Source organism: Podarcis pityusensis (assembly GCF_964106645.2).
Source record: "Podarcis pityusensis genome assembly, chromosome: 5".
NCBI classification, from domain to species: Eukaryota; Metazoa; Chordata; class Lepidosauria; order Squamata; family Lacertidae; genus Podarcis; species Podarcis pityusensis.
In genome coordinates, this window is record NC_138032.1 from 10,967,331 (window position 1) to 10,986,518 (window position 19,188).

Here is a 19,188-nt window from a genome sequence, read left to right on the forward strand (position 1 = left end):
AGAGTAGCTGGGGAAGCCCAGCCAGATGGGCGGGGTATAAATAAATAAATAAATAAATAAATAAATAAATTATTATTATTATTATTATTATTATTATTATTATTATTATTAAGTGATCCATACAGTGTTGAAGGAATGGTGTGACTGCTTCAGCACCCACAAAGCTCACGCTTCTACAAGTGTCCTTCACATGGTCATTTGCCCACAATTCACAACATGCCAATTTCACTGTCCAAGTGTCCCTATTTCCCAGGGGCATCTCTGATTTAAAAGAAGCCATCCTGGTTTCTGATTTGATGCCAGAAGGTCCCGCTTTTCCTTAGGACGTCCCTGTTTTAACTGGAGAAATGTTGGAGGGTATGGTAAAAGATAAAGGGACCCCTGACCATTAGGTCCAGTCACAGACGACTCTGGGGTTGCAGCACTCATCTCGCTTTATTGGTGGAGGGAGCCGACGTTTGTCCGCAAACAGTTTTTCCAGGTCATGTGGCCAGCATGACTAAGCCACTTCTGGCGAACCAGAGCAGTGCATGGAAACGTCGTTTACCTTCCCACTGGAGCGGTACCTATTTATCTACTTGCACTTTTACGTGCTTTCGTACTGCTAGGTGGGCAGGAGCTGGGACCGAGCAATGGGAGCTCACCCCGTTGCAGGGATTCAAACCGCCGACCTTCTGATCGGCAAGCCCTAGGCTCTGTGGTTTAATCCACAGCACCACCCACGTCCCTGGAGGGTATGGTATGATGTCCCTATTCTCATTGGGGAAATGTTTGGTAGGGCATGGAGTTATCCGACCCCCAAACTGTCTGAAGGCAATCCTGTACAATGGAACCTCGGTTTTCAAACTTAATCCATTCTGGAAGACTGTTAGGCTTCCGAAAAGTTCAAAAACCGAGGATCAATGAGCTGGCTGCAAAGTCAATGGAAAAAAAAATGCAAAACACAGCTTGGAAGCAGTTTGGCTTCCAAAATTCATTTAAAAACTGGAGTCTTTCAAATTCATTCAAAAACTGGGTTTTCAGCATTTGGGAGCTGAAATGTTACAAAACGGAGGTGTTCAGGAACTTAGGTTTGACTGTATAAGGAAGTTTTAAAAAAGTTTAATGTTTCATTATGTTTTTATATATGCTGAAAGCTGTCCAGAGTGGCTGGGGCAACCCAGTGAGGTTTGTGGGGTATAAATAGTAAAATTATCATTATGGAATGGGACGTCCCTGTTTTCATCGGATAAATGTTGGAGGGTATGCCCCACAGAATCTCCAACCCATATTACCTGTTAGTAACAAACCCAGGTAGTTCCACTAGCTCCTTATCCAATTGTTCACCTCTTAGCCTTGCTCCTGCCCCTCAAAACAATTTTGCTGTGTGTGTGAGAGGGGAAAAGCATTTACCTTTGCATGTATGACCTCAGCAGCGTGATTCCCAGGAGGAAGTACATCATAATCGAACACACCATCATAGTCAGTCCCAGCAGTATGGCCCGGTCCTCCCCTGCTTTGAGAGCGGTGACTGTTTTCCTTTTGTCCAGCAGATCATGATCCCTGATTTTTTGGTAAATATTTCTGAGGTTGAAAACAATACATTCTTATGTGGAGTTCACACTTAATCAATAAACCCTCTAAAAGGACTGACAGTTCCGCTGCCAGGGCCTGTCTCACGGGAGAGCAGGCTTGTAAGGTTTCCACAGCTGATGTTTCCTAAACAGTTTGCTCGGACCTGGTCGTGGGGGTGAAAGAAATCACCGGCACCCGAAATGTGCCACAGACATCTGCCGATGAAATGTTTTCAGCTGTAGAGAGGGATGATTTGCAGATTGGTTGCAAAGGCCTAAATCACTCACACTAGAGCAATCTCACGGGAGTATCTTGCAAAATGTGTTCTGCGACTGAATGGCAGTTCTCAAAGCTGGACCCTGCTTTTCGCGTTGCACAAATTTCCTGGCTGCATTACTGAAATGTGCTTTATGTGGGGCTTCCCTTAACAATAGTCTGAAAAATCCAAATTGTCCAGAATGTGGTGGCTGAATGTGGTTGGCTGGTGCCAACAGGTTGGCTCATGTTTCACTGGTCCTTCATCAACTTGACCAGTTGCTCAATTCACAGTGCTGGTTTTGAGCTCTCAGTGGTTGGCAATCTAAGTATCTTACTGAAGCACCTCTCTGTGTATCCTCCACCAAAAAGGAACAAAGCCTTTTCGGTGGTGGCTCCCGGATTGTGAAACAGCCTCCCAGGAGAGAATGGCTGCCAGACCGCATGGTTGCCCACTTGCAAGTGAGCTTTGAAAACTTTTATTTTAGTTGGAATTTTTTTTAAAAGTCCTGGCTCTTAATGCTTTCTGAAATTGACTGCTACCTTTTACTCATCCCTGTTTTACTGCTGGGATTTGCTTAATTATTTCATTTTATGATATGTTAAATCCTTCTGAGCTGCCTTGAGTATATTGTGAACTAGAAGGACAGGATATATAAATTACAGGAATAAAATGATAAGAATAAAATAAAGTGCTTCAAATGTAAAAGAAATCAACAGAAGAGGGACACAGGAAGTGGCCTTATCCCATTGAACCCCATATTGTCCATTTTCTCCAGGCTTGCAGGCAGAGGGTCTGGCTTGACATTTATGACAGGAAGATCCTTTTAAAGTTGGAAATTCCAGGGATTGAATTGGGGGCTGCGGAGACGCCACTTTTTGCAAGAATCAGGTGGCTCTGAGCCTGATCAGAAACGCAGGGATGTTGCCAAAAATGTTGGCTCCATTTCAGCTCCCCCTCCATAATACGTAGTTCAGCTCACCTTGAGTCTTGACAGGGGAAACCCCTGTTGTACAAGTGGGAATCCTTGCACTGATAGGAGGCGTTAGCTGGATATTGACGTGGGCATAGCCAGAGATCCACTGGATCCTAACCCTCCCACTCATCCTGTTGGATATAGCCTTAGGACTGCACCTTTATCCGGCTACCAAGCTAAGAATATGATTTAGTGCAATGTATGCTAGACTGTGTAAGGTGAGCTTTATTTCCTATGGAGAAGTGATGTAAGCAAGCGTTGCCCGGCTATGGCTATTTATCAAAATGTATTTAACCATGGTAGCTTGCTATCGAAAATTTGCGTCGTTACCAAATGAGAGCAGGCAGAAAAGGCAACAATTGTCATGCCGTTCTGGGACATTAAGCCCATCGTGCGACATAACTTGTGTCACTCTGTAGACATAAAACAGGCACAGTGCAGTCAGTCAACAACGTCACCGGAATGTAAACGGGATTCGAAGGGACGGCTGAGAAACAAGACTGCTAATTGAAAAGGGCCGCAAGCGTCTTTCTACGAGGGGGCTATGAGCCATGAAATGCACAGAGGAAAAAGTAATAAAGAGAGAGAGAGACAGAGAGAGAGAGAGAGAGAGAGAGAGAGAGAGAGAGAGAGAGAATAACTGGCAGGTAAGTAGAAGAAAGCATCCATCAACAAGGAGATGGAAAGCCCAGCTCGTGTGTAAAGAGTTGTGGTGGCTTGCTTGGCCCCGGAAAACCAAGCGCTCTCAACCGGAAACCTATTAATTGGTTGCAAAACACCTTAAAGGCAAAGCCTGAGGGTCAGCAACTGGCAGCCCTTCACCCAAACCTGGCCCCTTGACCAAAACATAAAATTTGGCCAGCTAGGGAGACGAATAGCAGGCAAAGCGGGAACAATGGTTCTTGTCTATGAGATTTGAGGCCTACTATCCTCTACCTCCTCCTCAGAGTAGTAATATCCCTATATAATTAAGTCACCTGATGAGCCCTTGTTCTGAGGGCAACAGGCAAATGAAGATAATAGTTAGAAGGAGCAGGACCTTTTCAGCGCTGGCTCCCTGCTTGCCAGTTTTGTTCCTTAGGGAGACTTGCCTGGCTTGTTACCTTTTGACATTTAGAAGGTTGGTTCTATGACCTGGTTATGTCCCAAAGCGGGCAGTGATAGTGACTGCGTGTGTCTGCTGTTTGCAAGCTGCCTTTTACTGGATGTAGCTGTTTTATTATCTGTTTGACTTTATTGCTGTGCGATTAAATCCATTTTTATATGTAAATTAGTTGGCAAACGCCCTTGAGGACACTGCTGGGCCATCAGATAGGATTCAATATACAGTGGTACCTCGAGTTACAGACGCTTCGGGTTACGCGTTTTCAGGTTACGGACGCGCCAAAACCCGGAAGTACTGGAACAGGTTACTTCTGGGTTTCAGTGCTCGCGCATGCACAGAAGCGCCGAATTGTGTCATGCGTGTGCGCAGATGTGGCGCTGCGGGTTGCGAACACTGTGGGCTTTGAACATGCCTCCCGCATGGATCACGTTCACAACCCGAGGTTCCACTGTAGCTTTGTGTTGTGCTCTTGTGTGACCAACAAGAAAGCCCAACCTGAGGCTGTGTGGATGAAGGCATTGCAGGAAGGAGCAAACTTATTTTCCAAAGCTGAAAGACACCAGGAACATGGAGCAGGTCTTGCCCTTGATCTCCCCTCACTCAGGTGTCCTCACTACCCTAAATGCAGCATGTGGTTGGGTGAGGAAGAAAGCAATCCTTACTCCTGCCTCTGCCTCCTGCCATTGATAGATGAGTGGTGGGAGAAAAGCTAAGGAGTTTATCGGCAAGAAATGGAACTCCACTTTTCTGCCACTCACCATAGCTGATAGGTCATTAGTTAGGAAACAGGGGCCCACACACTTAGCCTTGGTAGCCAGCAGTTATTTGCTGATACCCATCCATTACTGGCCATCACCAAACCTTCTGACAGGTGCACCAGCTATAGGGGGCAGAAGGATTTCTATGCAGGGGGCTGAGCCTCTCCAATATTGACGGGGCCGCCATCCCCTGCCACCTCTGGCACTACCGTCACCCCTGGGTGAGCCCCAGCATGTCAGGTGGTGGCAGGAGACATGGAGGGTGACTTTAACCCTCCACACTCCCCGTCGCAATCACCAGAGTGCCTTCCGGGAAGGTGCTCTGGAGATTCTCAAAGGGACGTCTGTGTGTCCTGGCAGGCCTGGCTGGACTGGGGTGTGTGTGTTGCGCTTGTGACGTCATGCATGTGCAACCGGCCACCCCAAAGCTGGCACACCTGCCCTCTGGCACGGGAGATTGAAGGAAGCAGCCCTTTATTTCATGTAGCAAGATTCTCGCTGCTTCAGAATGTCTCCAAAACCTGAGAAGCAGTGAAAGATTCACGTCACTTGCCCGCCTAGCCCTCCTGGTGTGCCAGAGCATAGAGGAGAGAGGGGTGGTGTCTGCATAAAGCAGGGAAAGGGAATTCAAGGGCCACTTTCCTTTCTGGGGGCCACATACCAGTGGTAGGAGGGGCCACAGGCAAAAGTGGGTGGAGCTATTAATGCAAATTTTACCTTTGACCGTTAGGGCTAATTTCTACAAACACTCATGCACCCTTCTCTATCCTTCATTTGGGCAAGGAAGCAGTGGTGGAGCTTCATGCTCTGGCACTGGGGGGGGGAGCGGGGCGGAGAGCAGGCGGGGGTGGGGTTGGTGTGTATCCCGGGGGCGGGGCGCGCTGCCCCCAGGGGCGGGGCGTGTGTCCTTGGGGCATGGGGCGCTGCCCGCAGGGGCATGGTGATGTTGGGAATTGAGTTCCCACCAGCTGTGAGGTAGCAGCACATTGTTTACATCATGTGATGTGTCTGAGCGTGAGACAGGATGTCTCAGCTGGTTCTCAGTGCTCAGTTCTCAGCGTGTAACTTGACAACGTACTTTCACTTCTGAGGTAGAAGCTTGATAGTCGAGCCGTAGCTGCTCAAGAGAGCAGACATGCTTGTATTAGCTCTGTGTTGTGCAATCTTAATAAAGTAGTGTGTTAGCCTACGGACTGTTTCTTCTGTCATGGAATGCCAGAAGATTAGTGTGCTCCTCTCAGGAGGGAGGGGTCGCTTATTACCAGTCTCTCTGGACTGAGGGAGGATTCCAGCCAGAGAGTGACCACCGGAGAGAGGCCCCGGTGTCTGGGGAAGGTGGCACCCTTCCTGGGGGCGTTTTTTCAACAGGCACACTGCCTGTGGGGGCATGGCACCCAGTGCAGGCGGGGGGGGGACAGCCGCGATGGCACCCAACCGGGATCATGCCGCCAGGGGCGGTGCGCTCCCCCCGCACTCCTCTTCCTCTGCCAGTGCAAGGAAGCAGCATTATCGGACTTCAAGGCTGCATTCCAGCCAGGTAGAAACACTCTTAGAGGCTACAAAACTAGGCTGGCCAGGAACATGGCTTGGGAGGGAATGTGGCCTGGATGTGTGTGTGTTTGTTTCAAATTCCCCCCCTGAGCCTGAGGTTCCCCATCCCTAACATACAGTGAGAGCAAGGCCCACTTTGAGTTAGTTCTCTGATAAATTACCGTACTGGTACCATCTGAATTGTTCACTGGCGCATGGTGGCAGAGATGTGTTAGGGGAGGGGAGAGCATTTCACAGAACAACCTCCTTCTACCAAAACCCCACAAAAGTATCTCCCCACGACAGGGACAAAACGTCTCTGAACGGATGGGACAGTTCTGAATGGCAGTGAAGAAGCAGATCTGTTAAACTTTTTTAAAAGTAGTGATATGGCAGGAATGTTCTGTCTCTTTTTTAAAAAGGCAGCAGAAATTTAAAACTTTTTTTTTTTAAAAAAAACTTTTTAAAAGAGTGTGGAACAGAGGAAGAGAAGGAATACCTTGATGTCACCAGCACTAGCCAATAGGTGCTTTAGACTGACACTTGCACTAGGTAAGGAGGAAAAAACCAGCAGAAGGCTGCGTGGGCACCATTCATTTAAAGCACATTTTGACGCATATATATAAACTGACCTACTCAAAAGCACCCCAAATAATTTCCAGTACCCTAAGCAACCTAGTTCCCAGGATTCTTTTTGGGATGTGTGTGTATGGTTAAATGTACAATGTGTTCACAGCTTCATTCTCCTCCCATCCACCTTTCGGACTGCAAGTGGGCCTAAAGGAAGGCAATCCTACGTTTCAAAGCAGCCTACAGACGCCACGTACCTTCTTTCGTCATGTCTGTACGACGTGGAGCTCCTCCCACTGGTCCAAATGAACATCTTAGAGGATTGGTCTCCGCTGCCTCTCCTTACTGTGGAGGTCCTGGAGGGATGGTGGTAGGACCTAGGAAGCAACAGACAGCCACCATCACCACGTGCTGAGACCCTGATAGGCCCCATCGCATCCCTCAAACCCAAGTGGCAAATCCTGGTTGGATCGTCCGATGTTTGCAGGCCCTGCTCCGTGTCGAATGGCTTTTAGGTGATTCCAGGTAATGTGCGAAACAACAGGGATGAACTTCCTATTTCCCCTTCCATCCAGCATGGCTGGAGCCTCAATAGCCGCGTGTCACCTCTCCAGCCGGGAGAGGGTCGCGGGGCTATGGCATCTTCGCTCCATAGGACGCACACACATTTCCCCTTCATTTTTGAAGGGGAAAAAGTGCGTCCTATAGAGCGAAAAATCCGGTACGTTGTGGTTAAAGTCCATCTCCTGGATGGTGATCCTCTGATTGGCAGTGGTTTGGTGGAGGAGGAAGGTCACAGCAATTTTGACAAGTGCTCCATGACTACCAAAAGGGGAATCTATTTTCTTAGAAGCCTGCAAGGTGAACGTTTCAAAGCACAATTCAAAGTGTGGGTGCTGACCTTTAAAGCCCTAAACGGCCTTGGTCCAGTATATATAAAGGAGTGTCTCCACCCCCATCATTCTGCCCGGACACTGAGGTCCAGCTCTGAGGGCCTTCTGGTGGTTCCCTCACTGCGAGAAGCCAAGTTACAGGGAACCAGGCAGAGGGACTTCTTGGTGGTGGCACCTGCCCTGTGGAACGTCCTCCCACCAGATGTCAAAGAGAACAACTACTACCAGATTTTTAGAAGACATCTGAAGGCAGCCCTGTTTAGGGAAACTTTTAATATTTGATGCATTACTGTATTTTAATATTTTGTTGGAAGCCACCCAGAGTGGCTGGGGAAGCCCAGTCTGATGGGTGGGGTATTAATAATAATAATAATAATAATAATAATAATAATAATAAAAACACTGTTTCCTTTCAAGTTCTTTGCTATTCCCTAGCCACATCTCCATGCCCTCCAACATTTCTGCAATGAAAATAGGGACGTCCTTTTCCATAACAATAATTTTATTATTTATACCCCGACCATCTGACTGGGTTGTCTGAGCCGCTTTGGGTAGCTTCCGACACATATGAAAACATAATAAAACATTTTTTTAAAAAACCTTCCTATACAGGGCTGCCTTCAGATGACTGGGGGGTGGTGATGGTGGATAACCCCATACCCTTCCACATTTTTCCGATGAAAAGAGGAACGTCCTAAGGAAAAGTGGGGCATTCTGGGATAAAATCAGAAACTGGGGAAGCTTCCGTCAATCTGGGCCTGTTCCTGGAAAGTAGGGAACACTTGGAGAGTCTGGCAGACTGGCAAATAATTAATTTCTTACTTGGTGGTGATGAGTACGTCAAATGGGGAAAGGAAGGGTAGAAGAGAGGAATATCCTTCTTCTTATGCCCATAACTCCCTTCCCCATGGGGCCTGGGATCCTGGGCGGCTGAGATGTGGCCACCCCAACTATAAACAGAGAAGTCCTTCAAACAGAGGGCTGTCATCCTGAGAGCCCTTCAAACACAAGGCTGTCCTCTGTAAAGCCAACCAGGCTATTGTGTTGTTCATGATGCCTTGCTTGTAAGCAACTCACAAGCATCAGGCTGGCTGCCATTGATAATGGCTTGCTGGACTGGATGCACTGTGGTCTGGTCTAGCTTCACTTTTCTTATGTTTGGTATGCGGTATCACCACCATCTTAGCAACAGAAGGACCGTTTCTCCTCTGCCTGGGCTTGGCTTCAATTACCGTATTTTTCGCTCTATAAGACGCACCAGACCACAAGATGCACCTAGTTTTTGGAGGAGGAAAACAAGAAAAAAAATATTCTGAATCTCAGAAGCCAGAACATCAAGAGGGATCTCTGCGCAGTGAAAGCAGCAATCCCTCTCGCTGTTCTGGCTTCTGGGATAGCTGTGCAGCCTGCATTTGCTCCATAAGACGCACACACATTTCCCCTTACTTTTTAGGAGGGGAAAAGTGAGTCTTATAGAGCAAAAAATACGGTAATCCCTATCCTTACTCTGCTCTCACTCCCCTCTTTTCTCATAATAGTCTCTCTCTCTCTCTCCCACTCTCTGCATTGTGCTTCCTTTCATGTCTCCTCCCCTCCCAGCACCTTGTACAACCTCCCACTTGGTGTCTGCCAAGCGCAATCCACCCCCTCTGGAAGCTGAGGCTTCTGTGAGTCCTTCCACCACCAAACCAGCAATTTCCACGAACAACCCCCGTCTCCCAAAGCTGATCTGTTTCCTTTCACGCCGTCTAGGCTTGTTCACAGGTTCACACACAGGCTGTGCGCATGATCACAAAGAGCTCTGGCCTCACAACAAAGGCTCCAAGAGTTCCCAGAATAATTCCAGGACACATGTCTGTGATGAGAGAGGTGGCTCCACGCTACAGTATTAGAGAAAGCTGTGCTTCAGATGAATTTAAAATGTCAGGTCCTGCTGAGATCCAAAGTGCTGCACTGTAAGGTTCTTTGGATTTTCCAGAGGATGGGAAAATCAGGCCATGCCTGATTATTAGGATTATTATTATTTTTGTTTATTCACCACCTTTTCCCCTGACAGGCTCAATAAAATAGGAAGAACAGCTAAAAATATAGAAGAAACAATAATTTTAAACAATTAAACATAAACATTAAAACTACCAACCTACCTACCTACATCTATCATCTATCTATCATCTATCTATCATCTATCTATCTATCTATCTATCTATCTATCTATCTATCTATCTATCTATCATCTATCTCTATCTATCTATCTATCTATCTATCTATCTATCTATCTATCTATCTATCTATCTATCTATCTATCTATTATCTATCTATATCATCTATTTTATCTATTTATCTATCATCTATCTATCTATCTATCTATCTATATCTATCTATCTATCTATATCTATCATCTACCATCTTCCTTCCTTCCTTCCTTCCTTCCTTCCTTCCTTCCTTCCTTCCTTCCTTCCTTCTATCATCTATCCATCTCTATCTAAAATCTATTTAAAAACATACAGATAATTACAATAAAAGCACCCTTTGATTGAAAGCAGTCAGTTCCTGAAAGCCCGTTGGAATAAGAATGCCTTCACCTGCCAGCGGAAGCACAACAAGGAGGAAGCCAATCTAACTTCTCTAGGGAGTTCCAAAGGAGCAGCCACCAAGAAGGCACTGTTCTGCATCCCCACCTAGCATGCCTGCGAGGGTGGCAGGATTGAGAGAAGGGCTTCACCTGAAGATCTCAAAACCCAGGCAGCTTTGTATGAGGGAAACCGGTCTTTCAGTTAGCTTGGACCTAAACTGTATAGGCTCTGAAGATGATGGTGTACTAGCTTTGGTTTGATATGCATAGAGTTTCCAGAGGAAAAGCAGTTCCCATGACTCTTGGATCCCCATTCCAAATTGTTTCTCTGGAATGCTGTTCAGTATCTATGAGAGATTGCCTTCTACTTAGAGCAAAGCAATGTTGCAGCAAGGTGACCAAGTAAGGGACAATGACAGCAAATGCTCGGGGAGAGTCCCTTATGAAGGAGAAGGGCTTCATTATGTCTCACCCCCCCAGTGCCTTCAAGCTGTCCATCTGCGACATCATTAATGCTGCCTGCTTCATTAGCAAGGGTGAGCCGCGGCCACCTCCGCCATTTAACACACAATTACATGCCTAATCTTGTGTAAAATGGTAACACTAATGACATCACCACAGCCGTACCCAAAGGTCGGGCGCATGCAACCTTCTCCCCGGTGCTTCTGTGAGCTGAAGGATCTAAGTGAAAAGGCCTTAACCGGAGCAGTATGCTTTAAATTCTACACGGTCGTCACTGAGCACCTTCTTGCTGGCCCTTCAAGACCAAAGATGGATAGCTTCAGAAGTAGCCTGAGACAGTGACGGTGTTGTTATGGTCACAGCTGAGCTCCCAGGATTCCTGGTTCAAATGCTGGCAGCTGTGGAGGATTACATCCCTTGTTTTCTGCCTTCTGTGGCCAGCAAAGAAGAAGCTTGTGGGTTCCCTGGGCCTAAAGAACGGGCCTCTATCAGGGAAGTAAAAAGTAGAGACATCACCTTGCCAACAAAGGTCCGCATAGTAAAAGCTATGGTTTTCCCAGTAGTGATATATGGAAGTGAAAGCTGGACCATAAAGAAAGCTGATCGCCAAAGAATTGATGCTTTTGAATTATGGTGCTGGAGGAGACTCTTGAGAGTCCCATGGACTGCAAGAAGATCAAACGTATCCATTCTGAAGGAAATCAGCCCCTGATGCTGGGAAAGATGGAGGGCACAAGCAGAAGGGGATGACAGAGGACGAGATGGTTGGATAGTGTTCTCGAAGCTACAAGCATGAGTTTGACCAAACTGCAAGAGGCAGTGGAAGACAGAAGTGCCTGGTGTGCTCTGGTCCATGGGGTCACAAAGAGTCGGACACGACTAAACGACTAAACTACAACAACATATCAGGGAAGGGGAAACCTCTGAACCTCCAGATGTGGTTGGACTCCAATTCCCATCATGCTTCAGTCAGCATGGCCAATGATGTTGGGAGCTGGAATTCAACAACATCCAGATGACCAAAGACTCCCCAACTCTGGTCTACGTTCAGCCTCCTATTTCTGCCACTGTTTCCTCAGGCTCCTGTCTCCAAGAAAATATTGGTGGAAGGAAGGAAGCGGTCCTTCAGATATTCACAGCATGAATCGTTTAGGGATTTATACCCTAATGTGAACATCTCCATTTGGGCCTGGAATGGAACTAGCAACCCATGCAGCTATCTAAAAACGGGGGTTATATGAGGTCTAAATGGAAGCCAATGGAATTTGTTGGTATTGGGATAATTTTGCATTGAAACACTGATGAATTTTTACGCGGATGTGCGAGAACTGAACTTAATACCGAAGAAGTGGGAAATTGAGAGAACCGGAAATGGATCGATTTGTCTGTCGCCGGGGCAAACTGAGGTTCATGGGGCAATGGTTCATTCACCCTAACGGTGCTGCCTCTGATAGACCGGCTAGCGTTTATTTCCTAGCAGTTGCTCTCAGTTAGCATCATTAACTCTCTAGCCTGTTTCTATATGTTGCAGGAGGGATGAACCAAACGATCCACGGGCGGCAGAACTGCCGCAGGGCCTGCAGGGGGCGGGAGGCAATAACAGCAATTACATTCACACCCACAAGCTTTCTCCACACAGTTGTGATGTCACAGACTTGCAATTGCTATATACGTCAAGAAAAATACCAGGGCGCATCTGGCAATTTCTCTGCTGAAGTTCAGCCTGTGCAACGAAACAGGAATAGTCACAACATGTATTTCCAACAAACTGCAAACACCTGAAATTTCCGGACTCTCCCCATCAGCGCTGCTTGTCAGGTCTCTGACGGATGGGTCCCCAAGCCCCTGCTGCACTGAAAATGCTCTGCTTGCTGAGATGTCCTTTTAACCAGGTCACGGTGGGAGAAACTGAAATGTGTTCCTACTAGAACTCTACAGTGTCAAAGCTATGATCCGCAAATCAATTATGGAAAGCTGCCTGGATTTAAGGATAATTCACTCCTATTGACTTACTACTGGGAGCACTATAATAGACTTCATATTGCCTTGTCACATATGTTATCTGACATAAAGACTAGCCAACTGTTATCTACACTGTCCGTAGTCTTTAAGGAAGTTTGCGTGGGATATTCTTGCTGTCACGGTCTGGGCAGGAGAGATATACAATTGCTGCTCACCCATTAAAGCGGTGGGTGGGGTTTGCAACCCGGCTTGGGCTTCTCTAGCCCAGGTGATGCCCCCTTTTGCTTGCTGGCATTTGCTTCGCCCCCTCCACAGCTAGCCAATCAGCTGCTGGCTGGAGGGGGTGGAGAAGGCCAGGTAGGGAAGGCTCCAGCCGACTACCTCTCCAGTTGGTCTTCGGAGCGTCACCCACCATCCCTCCCTCTAACTTTAATGTGCTTTTCTTGCAGGCTAACCTTTTCCTTCCTAGGTTTGCAGGTATTGCTACGGTCTCACGATGGTTGCTGTTCCCCAGATCCGGGAAGGAATTTCCCCTGCGTAGCAATTGTTAGAACTTTGGCAGTTTTAGGCCTTGAATGGTATCCTATAGTCTATTGTCAGAATGGGGGGTAGCATTATTATGCACCCCCATGCGGTGGTGTTTGCAGGGCCCATTAAAGGGTTGATTGCAGGAGTCACTGGCCCTGAGCAGCAGTGTAAGGTCGAGCTCAGGTGAAGTGGCGGGGCACGCTGTGTAAATTCTTGTTTTACAGTCTCCCTCACAACACCTGTTTGCCCTGTGCACCCTCAGACCCACCTGGGGCTGAGAGGGATGCCGTGCAATACCTAAGCCAAGGTTTCCTACATCTGAAATCAATAAAGCTGTGGCTTAATTTAATCCCATACATCATTGTCGTGTCTCCTTATTTACGGGCTGGCTCCCAGGCCCGGGGGGGGGGGGGATTAGCGCAAATAGACTACCCAGTGGAATGGCTCTTCAATTCATTTTCTACAACCCATAAAAAGTTTTGTTTTGTTTTTGCAGATAAAAATGAATAAACAAATCAGAAGAATTCGCTGGAAATTGGGGGTTCCAGGGGTGGTTCCAGTAGACACCGTCTACTACTGGCAGCACAGATTGCCAGGAATGAATCTGGGACCTTCTATATGCAAAGTTTGTCCTATACCATGGTGCTACGATTTCTCCCTAGGGGTGTGGCTGTATATATTATATTTGTGTATGTGTATATACAATGCTTTTGTGTGTGACAGTACCCACCATCTTGTGCTGCCACTCACAGCACTTTTATCAATATATGCATACCGGTACCTCAACTTTTATATGATCAATCAATCAATCAATCAATCAATCAATCAATCAATCAATCATAGAGTCATAGAATCATAGAAGAGTTGGAAGAGACCACAAGGGCCATCGAGTCCAACCCCCTGCCAAGCAGGAAACACCATCAGAGCACTCCTGACATGGTTGTCAAGCCTCTGCTTAAAGACCTCCAAAGAAGGAGACTCCACCACACTCCTTGGCAGCAAATTCCACTGTCAAACAGCTCTTATTGTCAGGAAGTTCTTCCTAATGTTTAGGTGGAATCTTCTTTCTTGTAGTTTGGATCCATTGCTCTGTGTCCGCTTCTCTGGAGCAGCAGAAAACAACCTTTCTCCCTCCTCTATGTGACATCCTTTTATATATTTGAACATGGCTATCATATCACCCCTTAACCTCCTCTTCTCCAGGCTAAACATGCCCAGCTCCCTTAGCCGTTCCTCATAAAGCATCGTTTCCAGGCCTTTGACCATTTTGGTTGCCCTCCTCTGGACACGTTCCAGTTTGTCAGTGTCCTTCTTGAACTGTGGTGCCCATAACTGGACACAGTACTCCAGGTGAGGTCTGACCAGAGCAGAATACAGTGGCACTATTACTTCCCTTGATCTAGATGCTATACTCCTATTGATGCAGCCCAGAATTGCATTGGCTTTTTTATCAATCAATCAATCAATCAATCAATCAATCAATCACACACTTTCCTTTGCATAAGAATATGTACCCGAGGTAGGGATGTCAGAGAATACTGACAAAAGCAGCAGAAATGGCTGTTTGTGTATCCATCCCATGTGAATCCAGCGAGTATGATCGGTATTCACTATTGTTGCTTTCAGTCCACAAACGATACATAATTGAAATAAGTGAAAAGGATCTAGGGGTCTTAGCAGACCACAAGCTTAACATGAGTCAATGGTATGATGCAGCAGCAGTGGTCTAAGATGCATCAACAGAAGTATAGTCTCCCGATCAAGGGAAGTCACAGCCTTTGTCAGATCACACTGGAGTCCTGTGTCCAGTTCTGGGCATCACAATTTAAGAAGGATATTGCTAAGCTGGAATGTGCCCAAAGGAGGGCAACCAAGATGATTATGTCTTATGAGGAACGGTTGAGGGAACTGGGTATGTTTAGCCTAGATAAGAAAACAAGCTTGCTCCATCTCCCATGTGACAGCCCTTTAGATATTTGACGATGGCCATCATATCTCCTCTGTTATATCTCATCTATTATATCCCTACCCAGGGAAAGTTCAACATATGTACTCAACTTAATGGACGTGAAACCAAAAGACTCGCAAGCTTGCCGAACAAGATAAAACAGAAATAAAATCAGCTAACTCCCACCCACCCCAGCCTCTCAATTCCTAGCTGCAGAAGTTTCCTGTTTACATGTCTGCATGATCGATGCCTTTTGCAATGCACAGCTAGGAGAAAGAGATCTTGAGATCATTAGATAGTTCACTAGTGTATTACTCAGCGAATGAGAGTCGCTCCACAGGTTTTCTGGGGTGATTGCTTTCTCCTTCCAAGGTTAGATGGAAAAGATTAGATTTGCTTGTTAAAAGGACTCCACTTTTTCACATCTGCACACAGCCAAAGAAGGATAAAATGACCAATATCTGCAGAAAATTTCCGCCCAAGAAGCTCCTAGTTTGTAAACTGTCTTGTAGCCCCTGGGTTGCTTCGCTTAGTCAGTTTGGACCTCTTTATCTTCTCTGTCTGCATAGGAAAGGACCAGCACTCAGAGCTCATGCTTTACACAAAGAAGACCTCACATTTGGTCCTCTTGCTGTTATTAAAAACATAATCAGATAGCATGAAATGGGAAGGATCCCCCTCTGGGACCCTGGAGAGCCATTGCCAGTCAGAGTGGATCAGTGATGGGGAGCCTCAAGGCTGTTGATATAATGTGCCCCTCTAGGTCTTTCCCTGTGACTTGAGACTCTCCCCAGATGTCAGGGACCGTGCTGAGGAGGGCTGCACTGAGGAGGAATGGTGGGAGCCACTCCCTCCCCCTGCTCCTGCTCCTGAATCTTCCCAGGAGCAGGAGGACAGTATACATTTGGAACAATGGTTTGCAGAAGGCAGAAGCTGGGAAATACTGGATGGGGAACAGCTAGGAGAAGAAACACTGGAAGAGAGAGGGTTAACAGATTCACAGTCTCTGGACAGCATTCCTCCGCCCAGCCCACGGTTGAGAAGAGCTCAGAAAGTGTCAGAACAGAAAGCACAGAGAGCACAAGCTCAGATTACAAACACAGGAGCGACGTAGACTAACAGGGACAGAGGGAGTGTAAGCCTTAATTGGGAGCACCGCCATTCTGGGTAGACACTTTCTTTTGTCTTTGCTGTGTTTATTAAAGAAAATAACTGGTAAGAATTCATTTTGTTTGATCTGTTCATTTACAGCCATGGGGGAGGAAGCCGATTATTATTATTATTATTATTATTATTATTATTATTATTATTGCCTGGCTGGAATGTGTCCTTGAATTCTGAGAATGCTTCTTGCCTGCTTGGATGGAGGATAGAGAGGGGTGTGTGCAGAAACTAGGCTTCTGTACAGGGGTGAAAAAACACATTTGTTGTTCTGCCCGTTTTGCCTCTGGCTTTGCCTACCTCTGGCTTGTGACCCACAAGAAGGTTGTCCAGAAGGGAATGCGGCTCTTAGTTTGAACAAAAGGGGTTCCCACCCCTGGAATAGTCAACACTAGGCTAGACAGACCCAATATGAAGGTCATATGTAAAACCACATCCTGTCACAATTCAGTGTAACCAAGAAATAGAACCTAGTCAGGACAGGACATGCATATTTGCTGGCTTGATACTCAACAGGGGCAGGGAGAGGGTTTAGCCCCATCCCGGTGGAGTCCCCAAATGCAACCATTCATATTAATATTCATATCCAAAGGTGTGTGCATTTTGTGTCTCCCTGTGTGCAGAGCATATAGAGATGTGTTATAACTAGTGCTACTGTTCTAGAAAAAGAGGAATCAGAACTCACCATGAATGCCTTGTTCTCTTAGAATGGCAATGGCACCCAGCTGAGAGGTGCCAGAACTGAGTTCCAGCTGAAAAAAGGCCCTGGTTGTTGTTGTTGTTATTTGGCTTCCCCTCCCCCCAAAAACAGAACTCAAAATGGCTCCCTCTTTGGATAGCTTGAATGTAGCCTATTGTATAAAGGCAAGTCTGCTGCTCCACCACCTGTTTTCCTTGGGCCACAACCACCATTGGTAGGCGGCCCCCAGAAGGCTGCATGAGAGAATGTGGCCCCTGGACTCTTAAAAGATTGCCCAACCCTTTATTATGGAGTAGGAATTAATGTAGGGACACCATGGTTAGCAGCAGACTCCTGTCTTCTTTAACATCTAGCTCTGGTCTTAAAATAATATGCGTGTGTGTGTATATATATATATATATCCCCACCCATCTAGCTGGGTTTCCCCAGCCACTCTGGGCGGCTCCCAACAGAATATTAAAAACACGATAAAACATCAAACATTAAAAACTTCCCTCAACAGGGCTGCCTTCAGATGTCTTCTAAAAGTCATCCCTGACATCTGATGGGAGGGCGTTACACAGGGCAAGCGCAACTACCGAGAAGGCCCTCTGCCTGGGCCTTGAATTAAGCAGGTCTCTTACATAAGTCTCTCTCTTTCCCATATCATTTTTATTTAAAAATATTTCAAAGCATTTATCATCATACACATATTTTTGATGTACAAAGTTTCTTCTGGGCTTCCCACTCCTCCTTTTCTGATGTTTGCTTTTTGCTCCTTTTTATTAGCTGTTTTATAACACACATATTTTTATTGTGCAAAACCCGCTACTGTTAAATCTTTCAATAATCCGCTGCTTATATTTCAAATCCTGCCAGTGACTTCATATATGGGTGATATCCTACATAAGTCTCATTGAAGGGAACGCAAGCTGCGCACAAGCAAACAAGTAACTTGTGTTTCTAGGCTCAAAAGACAACGCCCTTCCACCTGCCAAAAATCATTTTATTTCCAGAAAACAGCCAGCCAAACCGACAATCCTATGTGCAGTCACTTGGGAGTGAGCCCATTGAGCTCAAGGGGGCATTTCAGTGGAACTCACAAAGAATTAGGCTACGTTGCCAACACTGCACTCATGGCCGTCTTACCCATAGGCGCTAAGGGTGCGGGGCAGCCGGGCGCCGGGCTTTCAGGGGCGCCAGGCTGAGGGTCTAGGGCCCGAGAGTTGAGTCCAGGGAAGAGCCCACCCATTGGTCGGAGTGCCGTGACAGGCTCTTCTGCTGTGGGTGGCTCTGTGCCGCGAGTTCGGGGGCGAATGAGCCAGTGAGATGCTGAGGCAGCCAGCTGGCTCCGCCCACCTTTGCACCTGGGACTGGAAAACCTGGGGGGGCCACTGGCGGATCTTTGCACCGCAGCACCACATATGCTTAAGACAGCCCTGACTGCACTCTGTTCAAGTCTGCAGCCATAACTTCAAGCAAATGCTACAGTAAGTCAGCAATGATAAGGAATAGGGCCAGTGGGGGTGGAAATAAAGTTCATCTTGATAAAAGAGGAGCAGTTGCAAGGTCAGCTGTGGAAAGCAATGCTTCTACATTAGTGGATGACAGCTACCATTTTGGAAACATTTAAGAACTTGGATAGCACTTCCCCTGCGAACTTCTGCAGTGGCCCAAGTAATGGCAGAACAGCAACCCTATCTCAGTGTTGGCATTTACTGTAGAGTGGGGTGGGGAGCCTGCGGTTCTCCAGCTGTAGTTGAACTCCAACACCCATCAGCCCCAGTCAGTGTGACCAGTGGTCAGGGATGATGGGAGTTGGAGTCCAACCACAGGTGAGGACCACTTGTTGCCCATCCCTCTGGTAGAGCAAGCAGAAGAAATTAACAGAAGAAAGAAGAACTACAAATCTTCAAGTTCCCTACTCTGACTTGCTTACAAAGGCACCCCACTTAATTAGATGGGTACAGCAGAAAAGAGGACAAGGATGGTATTTCCAGTAGTCCTACCAGCTACCAGTAGTCCTGCTACTGCTACCTGCCTTGATCCAGCAAGGCTTTTCCTACAATGGCATAATAATAATAATAGTAATAATAATAATAATAATAATATGCTCCACCCATCTGGCTGGGTTTCCCCAGCCACTCTGGTTGGCTCCCAACAGAATATAAAAAATGCAATAAAACATCAAACATTAAAAGCTTCCCTAAACAGGGCTGCCTTCAGATGTCTTC

The 19,188-nt window shown here is 46.7% G+C and overlaps 1 protein-coding gene and 1 long non-coding RNA gene across 7 annotated transcripts in view; one reads left to right on the forward strand and one right to left on the reverse strand.

Moving 5' to 3' along the window:
- KCNMB2 (potassium calcium-activated channel subfamily M regulatory beta subunit 2) overlaps positions 1-19,188 on the reverse strand; it is a 316,176-nt gene that overhangs the window by 18,123 nt on the left and 278,865 nt on the right. For 5 of the 6 annotated variants that reach the window (XM_081008311.1, XM_081008309.1, XM_081008313.1 and 2 more), the window contains 2 exons: positions 7,007-7,126; positions 1,393-1,563 (listed from right to left, as the gene is read on the reverse strand). In XM_081008311.1, the coding sequence (XP_080864437.1) occupies positions 1,393-1,563; positions 7,007-7,126 (291 nt within the window). Of the gene's footprint in view, positions 1-1,392; positions 1,564-7,006; positions 7,127-15,429; positions 15,916-19,188 lie in introns of those variants that run through there. The other variant, XM_081008314.1, reaches the window with a different exon arrangement.
- LOC308478571 lies at positions 1,482-7,003 on the forward strand. Its single transcript, XR_013987165.1, has 3 exons — positions 1,482-1,553; positions 3,206-3,433; positions 6,916-7,003. It is a non-coding gene; the product is annotated as an uncharacterized lncRNA (long non-coding RNA).